Genomic DNA, 22,847 nt, shown 5'->3' on the forward strand with positions numbered 1-22,847 from the left:
GGTACTTTTCTCCTATTGAAGATAACACAAAGATATGAGTCTGAACCAAGCCTTCATTAAATTCCTGGGCTTAGAGGAAAAAAGAGGCTACCAATAAAGGGACCCTTAATAAAAGCCCTAGCCTTTGAGTTTAGATTAGAAAGTACTGCACACTTAAGTGATGAACAGGCAAAAAATCTAAAAGGAACAATACTGAAACATTGAAAAGACAAGTCATTTTTGAATTATCTTAATTGCTGACTAAGTTTAAAGTGACAATCTTACTCAAGTAACCTCAACACTTTTCTATAAGAAGATAACTTCGTCTTAGTCCGCAAATTTCATCTATAATTATCACAACAATGTTGGCCAATCAAAACTGACCAGGCACTCCATAAGACAAAATTCTGTGAGAAAAAATCCCACAGAAACGGAAACCACCGAATGGGGTTATCTGCACATGTTTTAAAATCACTGTGCTTTATATAGTCAAAAAAGTAAAGTCAAGATTATGAATTTCAGAGCTGGGAACATAGTTTAGTTGGTGAAGTGCTGCCTTGCACTCACAAGGCTCTGGGTTCAAACACCAGCACCACAAAAGAGGAAAAAAAAAAAGATTATGAATTTTGTCAAAGGATTAGAATCTATAAAACCAAGAAATAGTTGGGTGTGGTGACCTACCTACAGTCAAAGATACTCAGGAGGCAGAGGCAGAATTATGAGATTAAAGATAGCTTGGAAAGCAGTAAGACCCTAGTCCCTTATGAGAAAGAGCAAGGCATCTGGGGAGGTAGCTCAATAGTAGAGCACATGGCTCAAGGTCCTGGGTTTGAGCTGGAGTACTGAAATAGGACTGGGGTTGTGGCTCAGTGGTGAAGCACGAGCCCCAGATGTGTGGGGCACTGGGATCAGTCCTCAACACCACATAAAATAAATAAAATATTGTGTCGGGCTGGGGATGTGGCTCAAGCGGTAGCGTGCTCGCCTGGCATGCGTGCGGCCCGGGTTCAATCCTCAGCTCCCCATGCAAACAAAGATGTTGTGTCTGAGAAAAACTAAAAAATAAATTTTAAATTCTCTTTCTCTCTCTCTTAAAAAAATCCTATAAAAAATAAAATATTGTGTCCATCTACAACTAAAATAATATTTTAAACCCTGGATTTTTTAAAATCCTAAACTCAATGAATGATTTTAGCAGCAGATTTGGGAAGTAAAATAAATCCTAGCGCTTTTAAGACAGGTCAGAAGAAAATATCCAGAAGAAGTAAATCCAGAATGTAGGAGGCAGGGGAAATCAAATTCTAATATGCATTATTATAATCAGAAGAGAGAATGAGGTAAAATCAACATTTAGAAAAAGACTCGAAAATTCAAGAAGTGTTTAAAGGTCCCAAGCAACATAACTGCAAGAGGAAAAGTGGGTGGGGTGGGGAAACTACACATAGGCACTTCCCAATACAACTGTTATAAAAACAGAGAAAGGACTACAGAAACTACGGGAGGGATAAGACCAAACAACAATGATAATGGACCCTTAAAGAAAAAAATTAAAACAGATGGTAATTAATTGGATATTTTTAAATTGCTAAAACTAAGTAACAGTCAAAATTCAGTAGCCAAAAGAAAGATCCTTTAAAAATGGAAACTGGTTTTAACTCTAATCATGAAGTTCATGTCAACCTAATACAGATTATAAAGGTAGCAATATTTAGTGGATAAAATACTATTCTCTGTTTATCCTTGTACTACCTTTGATACACTAATCAAATCTATCATTTAAGGACAATGTTCAAATAGAATGAAAATAATTTCAAATAAGAAACCAACAGTGTAGAATGCAGAACTATAGAAACTTTAAATATGTGTATAAATTGAATGAATGTCTTGTGGAGTTCACAGTATAAGAAGTACTAACATACAATGCCACAACAGTTATCTGATTCAGGAGCTACTTAAAGCCCATAAAAAAAATAATAAACCTATTAATCTATGTCAGGTTTTTATTAAATCCAGAATATATACCATGGCCTTTAAATTATGAGAAGATGAATAAAATAATAATTATATAATTATAATTCCATTATAATTTATGATTACAACAAGCTTATACAGGGGATGAGGAAAATAATTAAAAATATTTAAACTATTAAAAAGATACAAGGAAGAAAAAAAGAACAGGTCATCAAATAGAAAGCAAATTCTTCATATACCACAGGCACATATTGACATGCACAGACTTATATTTTAGAAAGTCCACTCAAGCGGCTATAGAGAAAACTACTAAGAATTTGAAATAAGTTATATACAAATATAAAAAATGGAGAATGAAGAGAGATGATCCTGGTTAGAAACAGAAAAGATGACACAGGCATGAACTAACATAGTACCTAGGGATGAGTAAAAAGAGTACAAACCACAGATGATGACGGAATGAATTTTGGAGGAGTTGAGAAAAATAGTGCTACAATTTAACTGCATTACAAAGAAAATTAGTTGCCATTTAGGTCATTCAGATTACTAGTAGGGACAGAGAAAACAAGTGTTCTTTAAAAAAAAAAATGATAAAATGAGAAATGTTTATTTGAAACAGGCCAGGAATTTAGAACTTGCCTGAACAAAAATTTGAGATTCGAAAAAGGTCGCTTGGAGATCACAGAATTTTAGAAAAGTTAATGGAAAGGTTTCAATATTTAATGCATTAATTAGGCAACAGAAGTCAAAATACCTAAAAATAGTTAGGTCTGTAAGAAGGTCTGTCTTTGCTTTACAAGATATATATATATACCAAAGAGTAAAATCAGGTGCAAACAAATAAAATCTGACACAACCTATTTCTAGAGAATTCAAGTATTTTTGTGGATTAAAAACTTCAAATGAACTTTCAAAAAATAACTAGCTCCACACTAAGAAGATTAATATATAAATATATACTACAAACAAGTACTTCTGTAATCATAACTCCTAAGGTCCTTGCCACAGTTCCATTTTGTGTGAACATCTGAGATATTCAAGTCCAAAACTTGTACCATCAATAAGTAAATATTATTCCTTTTTGAAGTTTTTATTCTACTAAAACATGTCATTCCAAATCACTCAGTATTTTTAAAGGTCCAGAGTTAGAGATACAAGTTCAAAACATTAGAATTACATAACTGATCACAATGAAAGTTAATTAAAATAAATAGGGGGATCATAGAAAGGGTCTAGAACTTTGAGAGGTATTTCCACATCAGTGACTGTTAATACCATTTTACCACTTCCTGCCTTCATATGAATTTGACAATTGATTACGATGTCCTCACAGCCTTAGTTTATGGTTCCAACTACCTAAGGACTCTTAAGACTGACGATGGAAAGAAAAATGCAACTTATAGGAAACAAAAAACAAAGGAAAAAAGACAAGTCTCTACTTATTACAACTAGAAGAAATTGTAAATAATCTTAAGAAAAGATAAAATTATCTATTAGTTCACACAGTGATAACAATAACAAACAATGAAAATCTTACTTTTGTAGTGCCATCACATCTTTCTGGTAGAGTTCTTTTAAAATCTCCACTTTCTGCCTTAGAGTTTTGCATTCCTCTTCCAGTACAACTTTAGAAGACTGTAGTGAATTGCAGTCACCTTCTAATTTCTTTATTTGGTCTGTAAAGGATAAAACAGCTTATCTCTATATGTTTACAAGGACTTAAGAACTTGTTTGAGGGAGTAGTGCCAAGAAAAGTAAGAAGCATAAAAGCAAGAAGCCATTCTTTATCTTTCCAATAAAATTTTAAGACTTTCCAACATGGCAATTTCTTCTCAAGAAGAACCCACCTTCTAGATTACATTTTGTGGACATCGAGGCTCTTAGCTTAGGTTGTAAAAGTTTTAGATCCTCTTCAACTACTGATATTGTAGTTTGTGTCTAAAAATTGCAGAAAAGAGAGGTATTCTTAAAAGTGAGGCACAGGAAGAATTCACAGGCACTATGGGACTCTTACAAAGAACTGTACCCGAGAGAGATCCATCATCTGCTTAATTTGATCTTTGATCTTCTCATTCCGATCACCTAAAAAACAAAAGATTTTAGCTTTTTCTTTCCTTACTTTTAACTCTATATTCTCCTAACTTCCCCAAACTAAATAATGATTGTGTTCAAACACCAGAAGAAAAAAAAATCAATTAAATAACTAAACTGATTAGACTAATGACTTTTAAGAGAATTGCAAGCTTAATTTAAAAAAAAAAAAGAGAGAGAGGTGAATTTCAGGCTGGGGTTGTTGCTCAGTGGTAGAGTGCTCACCTAGTATGTGTGAGGCACTGAGTTTGATCCTCAGCATAAAAATAAATAAAAGTACTGTGTCTGTCTTAAAAACAAAACAAAAGAAAAGGTGAATTTCTAGTTTGCACAACTAAAATGTTATCTATGCTATTCTTGTAAGATAAAAGCTTTTCTTCCTCTCTCAGATCTATCTTCACCTGGGCAAGTAAGTGTCTTATTTAGAAAGATTAAATCCTCTATTTTCTCCCTGAATCTACTACCAGGTGTGGTTTGAAATACTTGCTATGTAAGCAATATCCAACTTGGGAGAAAACATCTGGAAATATTTTCCTCATCAGTAAACACTGTTACACTCCCTCTCTCTAGCTTTCTGATAGTCTCTAGCCTCTGTTCTCACAGCCTTAGTTTATGGTTCCAACTACCTCCGGACTCTTAAGACTGACTGTGGACCTTAAAACCACAGAGCCAGAGAGATGATGAGTATCAAAATCAACTATCATCTGCATAAGTTAAGAAACAAATTTCTCTTACTGTACAATGTTCAATACTCAGAGGTATTGGATGTGACTATTGTAGCTGCAGTGTACTTACTAGTTTTCAATGGGATAGAAAAAGTCAGTGTTCTTCACATGCCTATTGCTACATTATACCCCAGCAACCCACCTCTGCCAATGCAATAGACATATCTATAGATCCAGTGATATGTGTCTACAACCCTGAAGCTTAAGAAGAAAATCAACCAGCTGAAAAGTGGCATCTGTATAAATACTTAATTAAACACAGGAAAGCAAAAAAAAAGGATTCAACCTTCCTGAGACTGATTACCTGCTACCTCTCCATTGGTTAATTCACCTGACTCATCTTCTCTATTTTGATCCTCAGATTCAGATTCACATTGTAACCGATTCAACTGTGTGATATAATTAGTCAAAGCCTAGAAAAGAAGCAAAAGGTTGGAAGACTCTCGATTTTAATTCAGAAGATTTCAGGAGAATTCATGAGATGAAACATGTATTTGGCGTATAAACTTACATTAATAGTATCATCTTTGGGATTATGAGCTACAAGTAAATCTTCCTGGGACTTCTCAAATGATTTGATTTGTTCACTGAGCTCAGCTTGTGATGTACTCCAGTCTTTGACTTCCTGCTGCAACTGAAAAGTCAAAACACATGAATTCCTATGGGTTAGGGAGGGGTTTCTGCACTGGATACATCAGGACTACAAGACTTAGACAAAGAAATAGAGAACCATACTCCTCGGTGGCCTGCCTCAATCGAGGAGGTTGAGACCTTGGTTAAGGAAGAGGGCAGAGTGGCCCCAACTCTCACAGCTGCAGTAAGAACATCAGAGCTCTCAGGAAGTTGACCCTGTTTATTGCATTCCCCAGAAAATTGCTGCCAATTCAAATAATTTACTTCCAGCAGGAATGGCTGGGCACATATGACTGTCTCCTAAATTTACACTCCTTATCATGCAATCTTCCCTTGGCCGGTGAATCAGTAACTACTCAAAAGAGGATCATAACATACTTAATTTTCTGGTTTAAAAAGTTTCTTTGAGGCTATGCAAGTTAATAACTGATTGACATTTGATAAGAAAAGCAATAATCCAAAAATCCAAAACAGATGGAGAACATATATATGCACTCAATTTAGGGAGCATGTTTAAAGTTTGCATATCTAGAAAAGGTCCTACATGAATATTCCTTACCTCAGAAACAGATCCAAGAAAGATACAAGATAATGATATTCACTTCTCTAGTTTACATTATGCATGACATCAAATTTTCTTTACCTGCTCTTTCGTCTTCTTAAGCATGGTATTTTCTTTCTGAAGCTGACAGCATTTCAACTTCACCTTCTCTTCACGAAGCTTAGCTTCATTAAGGAGAATTTGAAGCTAATTCAAAACACTACAGTTAGTGAATTAATTCCAAAGAAAAAACAAAGTTATACTTTCCCAAACCAGACATCATATAGTTCTCATTTTTTGCACATTTTAGCACACTTCAAATTTTTGGTCCACAACAAAACTAAGATGTAGTATTAATATCCCATTAGCAAGAGTTGGCAGCTTTACCTCTGAAAGTTCAGAAGTATTCACTGAAATGACATCTTTAAGCTTCTCTATAGATTTCTTATTTTCCATTATCTGCCAGGTGAAAACAGAACACAAAATATGCATTAGGATTTCAGTAGAAATACTGATATATGTGTGTGTGTGTGTGTGTACACACATATATATACTAAAAAAGATAAACACATCAAAGTATTTGTCAAGCCATCCCATTACATTTCAGGTAAATGCAGGGGATCCAGCTTTGGACTAAGCAAAAAATCAAGAACTGAAAGAGATGAGGTCAATGAAGTCATAAATATTTCATGGCATCCACAACCTTACTGTTTATGAGATAACCAGAAAAAAAGGTCAAAGTATAGAAAATCATAATGCAATAATAAAATGTTTTAAAGCATAGAAAATTAATTAATTACTGTTTCAAATATACCAGTTCAAATTACTAATTTTTTTCTAGTGATAGAGAAAAAAATTTCCCAAGATCATTTTTAAAATTTTCTTATCTGAAGTAAAAAATGATAAAATTTAAGGGAGAATAGACTAATCTCACATACAGAAGAATTCCAAAAAATTTATAAATATATTTGCTCCTTAAGGAAGTGGACATAACTCTGCAATCTTTGTTTGCAATGCCTGGGATTGAATCCTGGTACTCATGCATGCTAGGCAAGTGCTCTACCATGAGCTGCATCCTGAGCTCGTAACTCTTCATACTTTAACTGTGGGCTGTGCATGGTAATTTCCAAAGAATATAATATGAAAAGAATTGGAAAGAATTTTTACAGTGGAGAAATCTGATAAATACTACCTCAGCTAGGTGATCAAGCTTACTTGGGGGTAGGATATTTCAGAACACACTCTCTACTATCTTTTGCAACTTTTATGTAATTACAGAAACTTATAAAAATTGAAAATGAAATATGTAAGTAAAATTTTTTTAAGTACAGAAAATTGATTAATTCATTACTCTTTCAAGTAAAAAGTAAACAAATACTGTTCAATTGGACAATAGTTTTTTAGTTGATCTGCATGTTTCCAAGGGCAGAGCAAAGCAATATAAAAATTATCCAAGGTTGAGAATAAAAATATTTCCTAGGCTCATAAAAATAATTTGTTGTATCAGTACTTAAAAGTTCCACAAAATGGGCACAGAAGTGGGTTCAACTTCCTTGACTCCTAATCTTACTTTAGTTAACAGCTGGACTAAGTTCAACTTAACCAATTTTACAAAATATTTCAAAAGCCAAATTACAGCAACACTTAGCAGCAAAACTCTTACCAAGTCGTGATTCTTAGCTTTCTGTTCTCTTTCAGATTCTAACATAACATGAAGACTTTTAGCTCTCTCATCCAGAAATTCTTTAGCTTTTTCAAGAAGCTTTATTTTATCCTGGGAAAAAAGGTGTCAAGATTACTCATTACATTTACTTGAGTTTAGAATGTAATTCCCCCCAAAGAAGGGATTTTTACCTTATATTTAGTTGCTTCATCAGAAAGAATCATATTTTGTTTCATGGTTTCTTGGACCTGTTTCTTTGATTCCTTCATCTATGTAAATAAAGCATTCAGAATTAAGATACACAAATTATAGTGCTACTATACAAGTTACTTCCAGACAAGTGACCCTTTCCAGAAGAAAGCAGTACTTAATACATATGACTACTTAGAATTTGGATGATTTGTAGAAAATAATGAAACAAAAATTTTAAAATACAATTTTTAAATTAAAACAGGTAGAAATGATTCAAGCTAGAACCAAGGGAGAAAGAAACAAAAAAATAATTATACCTTCTCTTCATACTTTGAAACTTTCTCTATCAGTTCTTCATTTTCTTTCATGAAATTGATTATCTTTTGGGAAATTTGCTGTTCAGTGACTAAAAGGGTGAAATACACAAGATTATTACAATCACTAAATGAAATTCAATTACTCAATCTACTAAAAGCAAAGACATGTTATATGGTACTATGAGGAAATACTTCTTAGCATAACTATTATGCTTTTAAAAAGCAATCTAAGCTTATTAGCAATAAGAGTATAAAATTATTAAAATTTAAGAAAAATATAAGAACAATGATATTTTGCTGGGCGCGGTGGTGCACACCTGTAATCCCAGTGGCTCAGGAGGCTGAGCTAGAAGGATCCCAAGTTCAAAGCCAGCCTCAGCAACAGCAAGACACTAAGTAACTAAGTGAGACTTGGTCTCTAAATATAGGGGGTTGGGGATGTGGCTCAGTAGAGTGCCCCAGAGTTCAATCCCAGGTATCCCTCCCATCCAAAATGATATTTCAATTTAAGCTTATTTCACAGATGGGAAATACAGTAAAGTGTTGTAGCTTGATATTCCTCCCTTCTCAAAACACTTTCTTTTCAGAAAATGGAATCATTTAATTCTTTGCAAAGAAAAACAGAAATGAAAGCATATTGATTCACATTACCATTCTTTAAATTATCTACTCAATTACTTAATGCATGATTAAATCATTAGCATAGAAATACTCTTTAAATGTAATACATCTGCATTACATCAATATTCAAAGTTAATCTGCCCCAAATTAAAACTTATCATCTCCCTATCCACAATTTGTTCCTCCTCTTTATCTCCTATCTCAGAGTTGGAACCATCATCATCTACTCTATTATCCATGCTAGCAACCTAGGAATAGTAAAATTTTCAGGAGGTAAAAAAGTAATAGACATTAAAAGTCACTGTATCTACTTCTAACATACATAAAACACACATCAAACACCAATACAATACAAGTTAAAAAACCTAAAAATTTACCTTGATATACTCTATCTTTTACCTAGAAGAGAGGAAAAAAGATTAAATTTGATGTCAAAAATCTGCTCAATAGAAACAGCATTCCTAAAACAACAGTCAGAATCATAACCAAGTGAGAATTTAATAACATTCTGGTTCAGGATAATAAATTCATAGGATTAAAAATAAGTAAAGGTTAACAAGCATTTTAAATTTAATTCGTAGTGATATTTCATAAATAGGCTCTGACATAAAAACACTAAGATATGTACCTTATTTCACAGTAAAGATGTGTGTGTATGTGTGTGTGTGTGTGTACTCAAAATCGTTTACTTGAGAATTCTAAATAACCAGGATAAAGTCTAGAAACAATGACTATTCAAAAGGAATCTGAGGAAACAATATTAAAGGCATAATCTTTGTACTAAGATATGCCACTTTCACTCACCAGAAAACATCTTAGAACTCCAATTTAAATTTGGCTATTGGCTGAATTTAGAAACTAAGAGGCTACATCATCTTATTTCTACACACCACTAAATATATAGCAAGAAATCTGAAAGGGAAGACTGCTAGAAGAAAATGCACAAGCAACAAGAGAAATGACAATTAACATATTCTGGAAAGGACAAAACCAATCATTTCCTAAAGACAGCAATAAACTGCCTGATAATAAAACCTAAGCAGAAATTGTTAAAAAACATCACTAAATTTCTTTGTAACTTAGCATATACTTGTCCTTTCAAATGTTATAAATGGTGATGGGATACTCAGATGTGTCCATGGATCATCCATGGGATCTTCGTAATAGGAAATTGCATTCAGAAAACTCCAATACAGAAAGAAATGGCATTTTTTTAATGTCATAGCCTTGCTAACATTTTACTCAAAATGACAACAGAGGAAAATGGGAAGTAGCATAAAAGCAGTCATCTAAGGAAGAGACTAAAGCTCCAAAGTCAAATGCTGAAACTGAGGAGCAAAAGCTAGGAACCAGATCCCACATAACCTAGTGAAAAGAGAAACAGGTACCGGGGTTCTTGAAATGAAAGAAACAAGAGAGAAAAATAAAGTGTTTTCATGTTTTTCCCTTCTCTTTATCCTTCTATTTCCTTTTTCCTTTTAGCTGAGAAAAAGTTCAATGAGATTAGAAAATTCCTCACAGGCAAACGATTCTTCTATTTAAGAAGGGAATACTTTTTAAGAGATTTTACACTCAATTGTACAAGGAGAGGAAACTTATCTTAACATAATTAAGAAATCAGAAAAAGAACACTCAGATTTGAAAAGATTTGTATCCAATGCTTTTGGCCTCTTTAACTATTAGGCTTTTCATATGCAAAGTCCATTTACCTAAAATAATTTTCTTCCAATTATGTTAAATAACTATGAAACAGAATGACCTACAGTACAAACATAAGTATGTATAAGCGTATATATATATATATACGCTTATACATATATGTACACACATACACAGAGATAGACTAATTCTGCTCAGAAAAAAAAGACTTAATGAACAAAACATTTAATGAATTTTTGGACAACACATAATCTATACTTCCAAATAAAAAGGTATTTTCTGAACATATGATCAAATCATAAAATCTGGGAAAAATATATATGAAAGACTGGAAAAATTATCTCATCTCCTTTTTCTCATTTTACTGTATTTCTTTGTAGCATTTCCCCCTGTTTATATGTGTTTATATTAACACGCAGTTCATCAACATTTAAATCTTAGTTTTTGCTTTCTTTTTCCACTTCACATTTAATTGTGAGCATTTTCTGTACCTCAAAGCTTTGAAATAGATAAATCTGCCTACTATTCCATTAAGCGAACATACAATAACCCCTAAATGAATTATGTTGTGCTAAGTCTTCAATCTAACGCACTGTTCCACTGAAAAACATTACCGAAATCTTCAAAGCATAGTTATTTCTTTAATATAGATTACTAGACATATATGCTACATAAAAGGATATTTATCTAACCTATCCCACCTTTTATTCCACTTTTAAGACTTCTGATACGTATGAAACTACTGGTCAGGATGGCTGTAAGAATTACCAGTTTTACCAACTGCAACCACACTAAATTATTTTATAAGGTTAGTTTGACTTAAACCAGTAATTTGTGTTTTAGCAACTGAAAAGGAAAAAAAGGGGGGGGGCAGTGACTATATAAAATAATCCTTGTGCTTATGTGCTAAGGTACAAGTAAGTTAATTTACTCACAACAAGAACAGTTCTCCAAAAGAAAATGACAAAGGATACCAATCCAAAGAAAACAGTGAAAACTACAGGCTCCCATGGTAGTCCATAAAAATCAGGTCCAGGTTGATACTCATCAGGCAATGGAGTAAACAGCTGAAACAGAAAAATTAGAAGAAATGGGAAACCTTAAATTTATAACAAAACAGTCACAAAGAATCATGGCAATTCTAAACCAACCTCCTCATCAGAAATCCACCTCCTCAATATTTTCCAATAGCTTCTTCAAGAGAGAGGATACTGACAGTCTCATATTTTTTGTTCACTTGCAGTGTTTTCAAGTATAATGAATCTAAAAACTTTTTTAAAAATTTATTTATGTATCTTTAGTTTCAGGTGGACACATTATTTTGTTTTTATATGGTGCTAAGGATCGAACCCCTAACCTTAACCCTAACCCTGACCATAACCCTAAACCTAACCCTAACCCTAACCCTGTGCCTCATGCATTCTAGGCAAGCGCTCTACCACTGAACCACAACCCCAGCCTGAATCTAAATACTTTAAATTGAGCATACATTTCCAGTTTGTAACAGGCCCTATATCATCACATTGTCTAACACCTGGCTAGAATCCCTCTGGATCATTCTTTTCTCTTAGACAACCTGGTTTTTATAATTTAAAAAATTCATTTAAGGCAAAAACTTAAATATATGAAAGAACTAATTAATTTTATGGCAACAAATAAAAACAATGATGATATACGTATAAGATTTTAAATCTTACTTCCATTCCACTCTTATATAAACAGATAAGTGACATGTAATTTCAGACAACTCTTGAGAACTGGCTTAGATAAACTTCTCTGAATTTAACATCCTTCTATAAAATTCAAAGCCTGATTTTAAACGGTTGCTCAAAGGCAGTGCATTAAACACCTGCCTACCTTCCCTGTTTTCACCACACTCTATACGTAATTCGAGATAACTGTCATTTGGGCCCAATTCCCCAGCAGTCTCTGTAGGGAAAAGACCTGTAGTAACCTTAGCTGTTTCAATTGTTGGCTGCATTTCGAAACATAACATGAGGTTGTCACCTCTATTCCATCAAAAAAAACAGTGCAAGTGGGGAAAGCTCAAGTACACTCTCACTGTCCTCGCTTAACAATACAGTCATATTCTGCCTGCCTTGGGCCTGACACACTCCATTTCTCCGTCGCCACGACAGTCAGTGCACCCACTCCGCCAGAACTCAGCCACCCGCCTGCCAGAATTGGGGTCCCTCCCTGGGAATGGGACCGTCACCTCCAGTAGCTTGGCTATGAGGGCTGCGTAGAGCACCGACAGGGGTCCCAGGAGCTCCGGATCCCCCGGGGAAGCAGTGACAGAAGGCACAGTGGCAGGTACTGAGTCCATGGTGTAGGGACAGCTGAGCGGAAGCGACTCTTCCCTGCAGAACAGCACAGGACCCTCTCTTTCAACATTTCCTACTTTGGGAGGACCCAGCGCAGGGGGCGGGTAGTGGGAGTGAACTTTGCCTTCCTCCACCACAGGCGCTTTCGGCCCAACGCAGGTAAAACGCATCATCAGATGAAGCCGCTGGGCGGACTGCAGTCTGCAGACCTAGGATGCCAAGGGGCGGGAGGGAGCGGGAAGAACCAACTGTGGAGCCCGGCGGGGGACAGCGTGAGGAGAGCTGAGCAATGAAAGAATTCCAGGAGGAAAGAGGCTCACCTGCCCCAGGAACTAGGAAGAGGACCCGCGATTTAGAAGGCCCTGGAGGAAGCCAGGGAACTAGCAGAAGGGGATTATAGGCAGAGACTAGGAAAAAGGAGAAAGGCCTCCCAGCCCCTCCCAGAACAAAACCCTTTTTTCAACGTGTGGAGACACCAGGTACCTGACCCAAAAGTGCAGACAGAAGAGGAGATGCTTCTCCTGCTGCCTTCAAAAGGACTACTGCTGGGACTGGGCTTTCCTTCCCTACTCACTCCAGTCCTATGTGACTTTATCCACTTGTGGATGACACTCTTTTTAAAAAGCCTTACCCTAAGGAATCATGTCATTAACACCCCACGCCGGTGGCTTCATTTCTGGATGCCACATTTTAAGGTTGCATGACTTGTGGGAAAGAACAGAATCATGAATAGCCCAAAAAGCACGTGCTAAAAATTGAAGAAACTGGGGACGCTTAACTTGGGGAGGGAATGAACATATGTGGATCTTTAAAAATCTGTCCTCAAGTTGAATATGGTCAATTCAAAAGAACAAGAATAAGCAGGAAAGCACTGAAAAAGAAGAGCAATGAAGGGTACAGGGAGGGCAGACTATATAATCAAATCATGTACCCTCGTCCAAGCCCAAGAATACATAGAGTTTATGGGACAGAATAGAGACTCCAGAAACAGAACCAACTGCACTGGACATTTGGGGTACAATAAAAGTTAGTCTGGGGAAAATAGACTTTCTAATAAGTAGCGTTTGCAAATACCACATGGAAAATTATAAAATTGGATTTTTCTCTAATTATTCAAAAGATAAACTACAAATGGATAAGAAACCTGAATGTAAAAATAGAAAATAAACAAGTACTAGAAAATATTTGGTGAAATTTTCTATGTATTATGAGTGGGCAAAACCTGCCTCATTGAAAAAATCTTTCCTGGCTGTATATAAACCCGCTACACACACACACACACACACACACACACACACACACACCCATGCAGTTTGACAGTGACAAGCTGAGAAAAAATATTTGCAACATATTATTGTCCAAAGAATCATGTTCCTGAAATATAAAGAACATTATGAATAAAATGGCCAGCAAACCTATACAAAAATGGGCTGAAGAAATAAACAGATCTCAGGAAAAGAAATGCAAATAGCTATAACATATGGAAACATGTTCTGCTTAGCTCATAATGAACAAAATACAAATTAAACCACACCAAGATACCATTTCTCACTTGCATTGGCAAGATCCAAACGTTTGACAACATACTCAGTAGGTGAGAGAATGTGGGGGAATACAAATTCTCAGACACTGCTGATAAGTATACAAAATGATACAACCCTTATGGATGAGATTTGGCAACATCTCCCCAAACTGCTTATATATTTACCTATTAACTCAACAATCCCACTTTTTTTTTCACTTTTTCAGTGCTGGGAAGGGTACCTAGGGCAAGTGCTCTACTGCTGAGCTATAGTCCCCCAGCCCTAACTTCTAAATATACTGGGAATACAACAACAAATGTTTAAAACTTGTATTTACAAAACTATGTTATTCAAGCATTAATTATAATAACACAAGATAGTCACAAAAGGCTGAAACAACCGTCATCAATAAAAGTTGTTGAATAAACCAAAGAAGAAAGAAAATAATTTTAAATACTGCTAAGAGCTGGTTTCCAGAATACATTTTTAAAAAATGAAGTAGAGAAAAGTACTTATAGAACACTATTTGTATCTTAGAAAGTGAAAAAAGATGAATATATTTCTTATAGCTTTGAGGTAAAATTGACATGCAATAAATTGCGTGTATTTAAAGTGTGTAATTTGATAAATTTTAACATGAAATTATGAAATCACCATTATAATCAAGATAATATACACATCCTTTACTACCAAAAATATTATCATTCTCTAGGTAATTCTGCCCTTTGTCACCCTTCTTTCTTGCCCCCCACTTTCCCACTCCTCCAGCAAAATGTCTATCTTAATAGATTGGTTTGTATTCCTCAAGTTTTATGTGTATGGGATAATATATTGTATTTTCTATGGCTTCTCTTATTCAGCATAATTTGAGATTCGTCTACATCAGTTTATCTATCATCTATTTTTATTGCTAAGTAGCATTTCATTATATGTATGTACCACAATTTGTCTATCATCTATTGATAGACATTTGGATTTTTTTCCAGTTTGGGGCTTTTACAACTAAAATAGCCAAGAACACTGAAATAAAATTCCTTCTATTACTATATAACTTATCTTTTCTTTGGAAAAGAATGGTTGGATATGACTGGTGTATGTTTACCTTTTTAAGAAGGTGATTCTACCACTTTATATCCCCACCAGCTGTGTACCCATCCAGTTCCTCCATCTCTTCTCCAACCACTCAGCACAATTATCTTTAATATTAGCTATTTAATAAGTGTGTAGTGGTAACTCTTGTGCTTTAAAATTGCATTTCCCTGATAATTATGTCAAGCATTTTTAATGTCTTTATTTACTATATGTTTATCTTCTTTGATTAAGTGTTATTTTACAGGACTATATTTTTTCTTTCTAATGAGTTCTAAGAGTTCTTCATATATTCTTGATGCAAGTCTTTTATCAGATAAATGCTTTACACTAATTTCCTCCCAGCTTGTGTTTTGTGTATTTCATTCACTTCAAAGTGTATTTTGAATTACAGAGGTTTTAGATTGATGAATCCCAAATTGTCAAATCCTTTTTAATGATTTTGTTGTCAAATTTAAGAAATCTTTGCCGAACCTAAGTTCAACAAAAAATTTTCTCTTATTTTTTTCCTAGAGGTTTTGTAGTTTTGAGTTTAATATTTAAGTCTGTGAGTTAATTCAGGTGTCTAATGCAAGGCATGGATCAATATTTTGCATATAAATATGCAGTAATTTCAGTACCATTTGCTGGAAAAACTTTCCATTCTCTACTTGTCTTTCCATCTTTGTCAATGACTGTTGCCATATATATGTGTATCTATCTCTGAATTCTTGCCTCTGTTCCAATGTTTTGTCTGCGATCCTAATTACTGTAGCTTTAGAATAATTTTTTTTTCCTCTTCATATGGTACTAGGGATTGAACACAGGACCTTGCATATGCTAGGCAAGTGCTCTACCACTGAGCTACATCCCCAGCCCTAGCTTAAGTCTTGAAGCCACGTATTCTAGGTCTATTGCAATCAGCTTGTCATTTTCTACAAAACTCTGCTAGGATTTTGATTGGAATAATGTTGACTCTGGTGATTAAACTGGGATGAATGGACACCTTAGTCTTCTGACTCATAAATTAGGTATATCTCTCCATTTAGGTTCTCTTTAATTTCTATCAGCAATATTTTATAGTTTTTAATATATACATTTTAGTTTTTGCCATGTTTATGTTTAAATACTTCATATTTTTATTCTATTGTACATGGAAATCTTTAAAATTTCAATTTCTAACTATTCATTGTTAATATATAGAAAATATAATTGCTTTTAGATGTAAATTTTACAATAGCTTTTTTCTAGATCATACCAGATTTTATCTATATATGTTCATGTTATCTGAAAATAAAGATAATTTTATTTCTTCCCTTCCAATCTGAGTGCATTTTATTTCTTTTTCTTGCCTTAGTATACTAGCTATTTCCTTACTGCACCCCAGTACAATGCTGAATAGATGTAATGTGAGTAGACATCTCTGTTTGGTTTCTGATCTTGGGGAAAAGTATTCAATTATCAACCATTAAGTATGAGGTTAGCTGAATTTTTTTCAGAGGATGTTTTAAGCTCCCTTCTATTCCTAGTTTGTTGTTTGTTTTTTTCTACATCAATAATCAATGCTGAGGGGCTGGGGTTGATACTCAGTAGTAGAGCACTTGCCTAGCATGTGTGAGGCAATGGGTTCGATTCTCAGCACCGCATATAAATAAGTAAATAAAATAAAATCAATCAACATCTAAAAAAAATTTTTTTAAATAATAATCAGGGCTGATTTTTTTTTTACATGTCGATGGGATTTATTGTCACTTACTTGTACATGCACACAAAATAACAATATAATTTGGCCAATATTACTCCTCAACATTTTCCACCTCTGCTATATTTTTTAAATGCTTGTTTTGTATCTCTTGAGCTGAACACAAAGACTGTGCTTTTAGGTACATCAATGTGGTAAATTTCATTGATTTTCAAATGTTAAATAAATTTTGGATTCTTGACATAAATCCCCATCATCAGTCTAGTTTTTTATGATGTATTTTCCTTTTACATATTGTTGTATTTGACTTAAATTTTTGTTTAGAATTACTGTACAGGTTCATTGGAGATCCCATGAGAGGTCTCTGGTTTTCTTTTCTTGTTATATCTTTGTCTTGGTTTAGTGTAGTGATAACACTGGCTTCATAGGAGAAATATTTCCTTGCTTTAATATTCTACAAGGGTTTAGTATTACTAATAGGAATTAGTATCATTTCTTCCTTACAGGTTTAATTGGATCACCAATAAAGCTATCTGGGTCTTATATTTTTTTTTCTGAGTAGAAAAGTTTTTACCTATACCTTCAATTTCTTTAATAGTCAACAAGGTTTATGAAGATGTCTGTTTTTCTTGAGTGAACTTTTGCAATTTGTGGCTTAAATGGAATTTCTTCATTTCAACTAAATTGTCAAGTTAATTAACATAAACTGTTCATAATATCCCTATTATCAGTCTAGTATCTGTGGAATCTGTAGTTATATCCCTTTTCTGATTTTGGATTTTGGTAATCTGTGTCTCCTCTTTTATTTCCCTCGCTAGATGTTGATCCATTTTATTCATCTTAAAGAACTAGCTTTGGGTTTCATGGATTTTCTCTTATTTTCCTTTTTTAAAATTTCACTGACTTATGGTCTTTATTATATCTTTTTTCTTGCTTACTTAGAGATTAACTTATTTTTCCTTTTGAAATTTCTCATAGTAGAAACTAAAGTTAATGACTGGAGACTTCTTTTTTAATAAAGCTATTTGGGCCTGGTAGTGCTATAAATTTTCCAATAACACTTTAGTGACATTGCACAAATGGATATGTTGTTTTCAGTTTTATTCAACTCAAAATATGAATTTCTTCTCTGATTTATTTGACTCAAAAATTATTTAGCAGTGGGGGCTAAGGTTGTAGCTCAGTGGTAAAGTGCTTGCCTCACATGTGTGAGGCACTGGATTCGATCCCCAGCACCACATGAAAATAAATGTACTGTGTGTTCATCTACCAAAATATATATATAAAATATATATATTTTATATATATATATATTTAGCAGCCTGGCACTTAAGTTTCCAAATATTTGGGAATTTTCCATTATTGATTTCTCATTTTATTGTGTTCAGAGAATAAGCTTTGCCTGTCTTTGAATACTTTTATATTTACTGATAATTTTTTTTTAAGATCCACAATATGGGGGCTGGGGATGTGGCTCAAGCGGTAGCGCGCTTGCCTGGCATGCGTGCGGCCCGGGTTCGATCCTCAGCACCACATACAAACAAAGATGTTGTGTCCGCCAAATACTAAAAAATAAATATTAAAATTCTCTCTCTCTCTCTCTCTCCCTCTCTCTCACTCTCTCTTTAAAAAAAAGATCCAGAATATGGTTTATCTTGGTAAATGTTACACGTGCACTAAGAAGAATAGGTATTCAGCTCTTTGGGGGTTTTCTATAAATGTCAATTAATTTCAAATGGATGGATTGATTACGTCATTCATACTTTCTACAACCTTACTTTTATTTTTCATTTTCTGCCAATTGCTGAGGAGAGGATATTGAAATCTCTAAATGTAATCCTATATTCATCATTTTCCTCTTAATTCTATCGATTTTTATACTTCATGTATTTTGAAGGTCTAATATTAAAAGTACAAGCATTTAGGTTTATTATATAATCTTGACTGACTCCTTTATCATTAGGAAATAACTTTCTTTAGTCCTGATGATATATTTTGCCCCACAACCTCATTTGGTTTAATGTAGCTACTCCAGATTTCCTTGACTAGTGTTTAACATGAGATACCTTTTTCAATCATTTTAATTTTGACTTCTTGGTATCTTTCTATTTACAGTGTTATTCCCATAGACCTCTATTTGGGTCTTGCTTCTTTAGGCAATATGACAATCTCTGTTTTTAACTGATGTATTTAGATACTTTCCACTTAATAGGATTACTGCTGTGCATATGTGTAAGCTTAATATAATCTTCTATTTGTTCCTTCTGTTCTTTGTTCTTTTTCTTTTCTTTCTGACTTCTTTTGCAGAAATACCACTATAGGTATTTTTAGTGACTCCTCTATTGGCTTATTAAGCTATAACTCTGTTTTCTAATCTTAGTGCTTCAGGGTTTAGAATATACATCTTTAATTTGTCACAATCTACCTTCAGATGATACTATAGTACTTCACATATTCAATAAGAACGTTACAATAGTTACTACGCTTCTGAGATTTATACTGTTGTCATGTATTTTACTTTACATGTTTTCTAAGTCCCATACTACACTGATATTTGTCTTTAAACAGTCAATGACTTTTTAAAATGTTCAAATAAGAAAAATTATTTTGAATATTTATGCGCACAGTCACCATTTTCAGTGTTCTTTATTCCTTTTTCCATTATTTCCATATGCTGTCTTGGTGCAAGTGTAGAGTGAATTCTTTCAGCTTGTATGTCAGTACAAGTCTTCATTTTAGAAAGATATTTCACTGGGCATGATATTATTGGCCAACATTATTGCTCTTCAAATATATTAAAGGTATCACTCCACTATATTCTCTTATGCCTAATTTCTGACAAGAAATCTGATGTCATCCTTAGTTCTTCTCTACATAAAAGTCTTCTCTAACTGCTAAGATTGCTCTTTATCACTGGTTTTGAGCAATTTATTTATGATATAATATACCTTGATATAGCTTTATTCATGCTTTTTGTACTCTAGTTCCATTTAATATCTTGGATCTGCAGATTTACAGGTTTTTTTATTTTTTTATTGGTTATTCAAAACATTACAAAGATTGCAGAATCACATCGGTTACACATTCACATTTTTACATAATGCCATAATAGTAACTGTTGTATTCTGCTACATTTCCTATCCTCTACTATCTCCCCTCCCCTCCCCTGCCATTTTCTCTCTCTACCCCATCTACTGTAATTCATTTCTCTCCTTATTTTTTCCCATTCCCCTCACAACCTCTTATATGTAATTTTGTATAACAATGAGGGTCTCCTTCCATTTCCATGCAATTTCCCTTTTCTCTCCCTTTCCCTCCAACCTCATGACTCTGTTTAATGTTAATCTTTTCCTCCTGTTCTTCCTCCCTGCTATGTTCTTAGTTGCTCTCATTATATCAAAGAAGACATTTGGCATTTATTTTTTAGGGATTGGCTAGCTTCACTTAGCATTATCTGCTCTAATGCCATCCATTTCCCTGCAAATTCAATGATTTTTGTCATTTCTTAGTGCTGTGTAGTACTCCATTGTGTATAAATGCCACATTTTTTTTTATCCATTCATTTATTTAAGGGCATCTAAGTTGGTTCCACAATCTAGCTATTGTGAATTGTGCTGCTATGAACATCGATGTGGCAGTATCCCTGTAGTACGCTCTTTTAAGGTCTTCAGGGAATAGTCCGAGAAGGGCAATAGCTGGGTCAAATGGTGGTTCCATTCCCAGCTTTCCCAGGAATCTCCATACTGCTTTCCATATTGGCCGCACCAATTTGCAGTCCCACCAGCAATGTACAAGAGTACCCTTTTCCCCACATCCTCGCCAGCACTTGTTATTGTTTGACTTCATAATGGCTGCCAATCTTATTGGAGTGAGATGGTATCTTAGGGTGGTTTTGATTTGCATTTCTCTGACTGCTAGAGATGGTGAGCATTTTTCCATGTACTTGTTGATTGATTGTATATCCTCTTCTGAGAAGTGTCTGTTTAGGTCTTTGGCCCATTTGTTGATTGGGTTATTTGTTTTCTTATTGTTTAATTTTTTGAGTTCTTTGTATACTCTGGATATTAGGGCTCTATCTGAAGTGTGAGGAGTAAAAATTTGTTCCCATGATGTAGGCTCCCTGTTTACCTCTCTTATTGTTTCTCTTGCTGAGAAAAAACTTTTTAGTTTAAGTAAGTCCCATTTGTTGATTCTTGTTTTTAACTCTTGTGCTATGGGTGTCCTATTAAGGAATTTGGAGCCCGACCCCACAATATGTAGATCGGAGCCAACTTTTTCTTCTATCAGACGCAGAGTCTCTGATTTGATATTAAGCTCCTTGATCCATTTTGAGTTAACTTTTGTGCATGGCGAGAGGAGGGGATTCAGTTTCATTTTGTTGCATATGGATTTCCAGTTTTCCCTGCACCATTTGTTGAAGATGCTATCCTTCCTCCATTGCATGTTTTTAGCCCCTTTATCGAATATAAGATAATTGTAATTTTGTGGATTGGTTTCTGTGTCCTCTATTCTATACCATTGGTCCACCTGCCTGTTTTGGTACCAGTATCATGCTGTTTTTGTTACTATTGCTTTGTAGGACAGTTGATGCATGTATATACTATGTAACATTTAAATCAGGTTAAATATATCTACCTCCTCAAACATCATTTATGGTAAAACTTTCACAATCTTTTCTTCTAGTACTCTGAAATGTACAGTATGTTATGGTTATCTATAGTCCCCTACTATTCTCTCTGCACTTATTTGAAAGTTTCCATGATAAAAATACTAAAAATAAATTTTAACTTAAGATATAACTTCAAATATTTAAAGGATTTCTATGTAGAAAAGAATTCAATTTTATAGAGGAAATCATGTGGAGGAAAATTTGGAGTCAATACAAGGATGAACTAGACAACAGAAGAACAAATAGCCTTGTAAGAGAGTGACTCATGCTAGGAAATACTGGTGTACAGGCCTCATAACTACTCGTCAGGGCCACAGTAAAGAAAATTACAGCAATGAGTGAGAAACTAGACTAACAGCCTCCCAAGGTTTCTTCTAACACTAAGATTCTACTAAGATTCCATTGATCAATGAATCTGATTGGTGCACATCTCCCAAACACATCAGAGCCTATTACTCTCCAGTCCTATCAGATATCATACTACTTGTTTAAGATTTTACATTGACTTGTTCATAATTTTTGCATATATTTGTTAAGTCCTTTTCTTAAGGCTTTCAATAATCACAATCATGCCTTACACCTGTTAGACTCTTTTAGTCCTCGCACAATGTCCTGTACGTTCTGGGCCATCAAAATGCCTTTTTGAAGGCTCCTTTCAAATCAGTCTCATAACATTGTGCCTCTTCTTTGCCACTCACGTCAATGTCTTACCTGTCACCGCAAAATCACTGACCATACCTGCACCACATTCGTGTACCTCGACCTAGACCTAGAGGAGGGCTCTGTGCATACCTAAAAATATGAATAAAGAAATCCTTCCCATATCGTGAGGCTGTAAACTTTCCAAGTGATGTTGATTCATTCTGATAATCAAATTATGACTGTGGAAGACTGGGCTTTAATCACTGGAAATATTATTCTAACTGCCTGGCTTGTACATACTCCTTACCCAGGTGGCTGCCACCACCATGAACAAACATGGAGCCAACTGAAAAATGATTCATTTCTCCCCATCACATCTTTTCCACCCTGGTGGTCTTCCTCCCCAGGTATTCATTGTCTTTATACCACCTCTGACTGCCTACATGAAAATTAGGGGGTGCGTGGGGGTAAAACCCTACAAAATGCCAGACACCTCACCAGACACTTTACCTTGTCAAATAATTTAA

General features: G+C 34.5%; 1 protein-coding gene across 1 annotated transcript in view; it reads right to left on the minus strand.

Moving 5' to 3' along the window:
• The window catches only part of LOC143386514 (transport and Golgi organization protein 1 homolog), a 77,152-nt gene that overhangs the window by 7,193 nt on the left and 47,112 nt on the right, over positions 1 to 22,847 (minus strand). The window contains exons 4-15 of the mRNA XM_077108469.1: positions 11,328 to 11,459; positions 9,111 to 9,132; positions 8,113 to 8,201; positions 7,795 to 7,872; positions 7,604 to 7,714; positions 6,328 to 6,399; positions 6,043 to 6,147; positions 5,278 to 5,400; positions 5,071 to 5,179; positions 3,977 to 4,032; positions 3,798 to 3,888; positions 3,488 to 3,626 (exon numbers count right to left, since the gene is read on the minus strand). Of these exons, the coding sequence (XP_076964584.1) occupies positions 3,488 to 3,626; positions 3,798 to 3,888; positions 3,977 to 4,032; positions 5,071 to 5,179; positions 5,278 to 5,400; positions 6,043 to 6,147; positions 6,328 to 6,399; positions 7,604 to 7,714; positions 7,795 to 7,872; positions 8,113 to 8,201; positions 9,111 to 9,132; positions 11,328 to 11,459 (1,127 nt within the window). The remainder of the gene's footprint in view (positions 1 to 3,487; positions 3,627 to 3,797; positions 3,889 to 3,976; positions 4,033 to 5,070; positions 5,180 to 5,277; positions 5,401 to 6,042; positions 6,148 to 6,327; positions 6,400 to 7,603; positions 7,715 to 7,794; positions 7,873 to 8,112; positions 8,202 to 9,110; positions 9,133 to 11,327; positions 11,460 to 22,847) is intronic.

Source organism: Callospermophilus lateralis, unplaced genomic scaffold, assembly GCF_048772815.1.
Source record: "Callospermophilus lateralis isolate mCalLat2 unplaced genomic scaffold, mCalLat2.hap1 Scaffold_82, whole genome shotgun sequence".
Taxonomy (NCBI): domain Eukaryota; kingdom Metazoa; phylum Chordata; class Mammalia; order Rodentia; family Sciuridae; genus Callospermophilus; species Callospermophilus lateralis.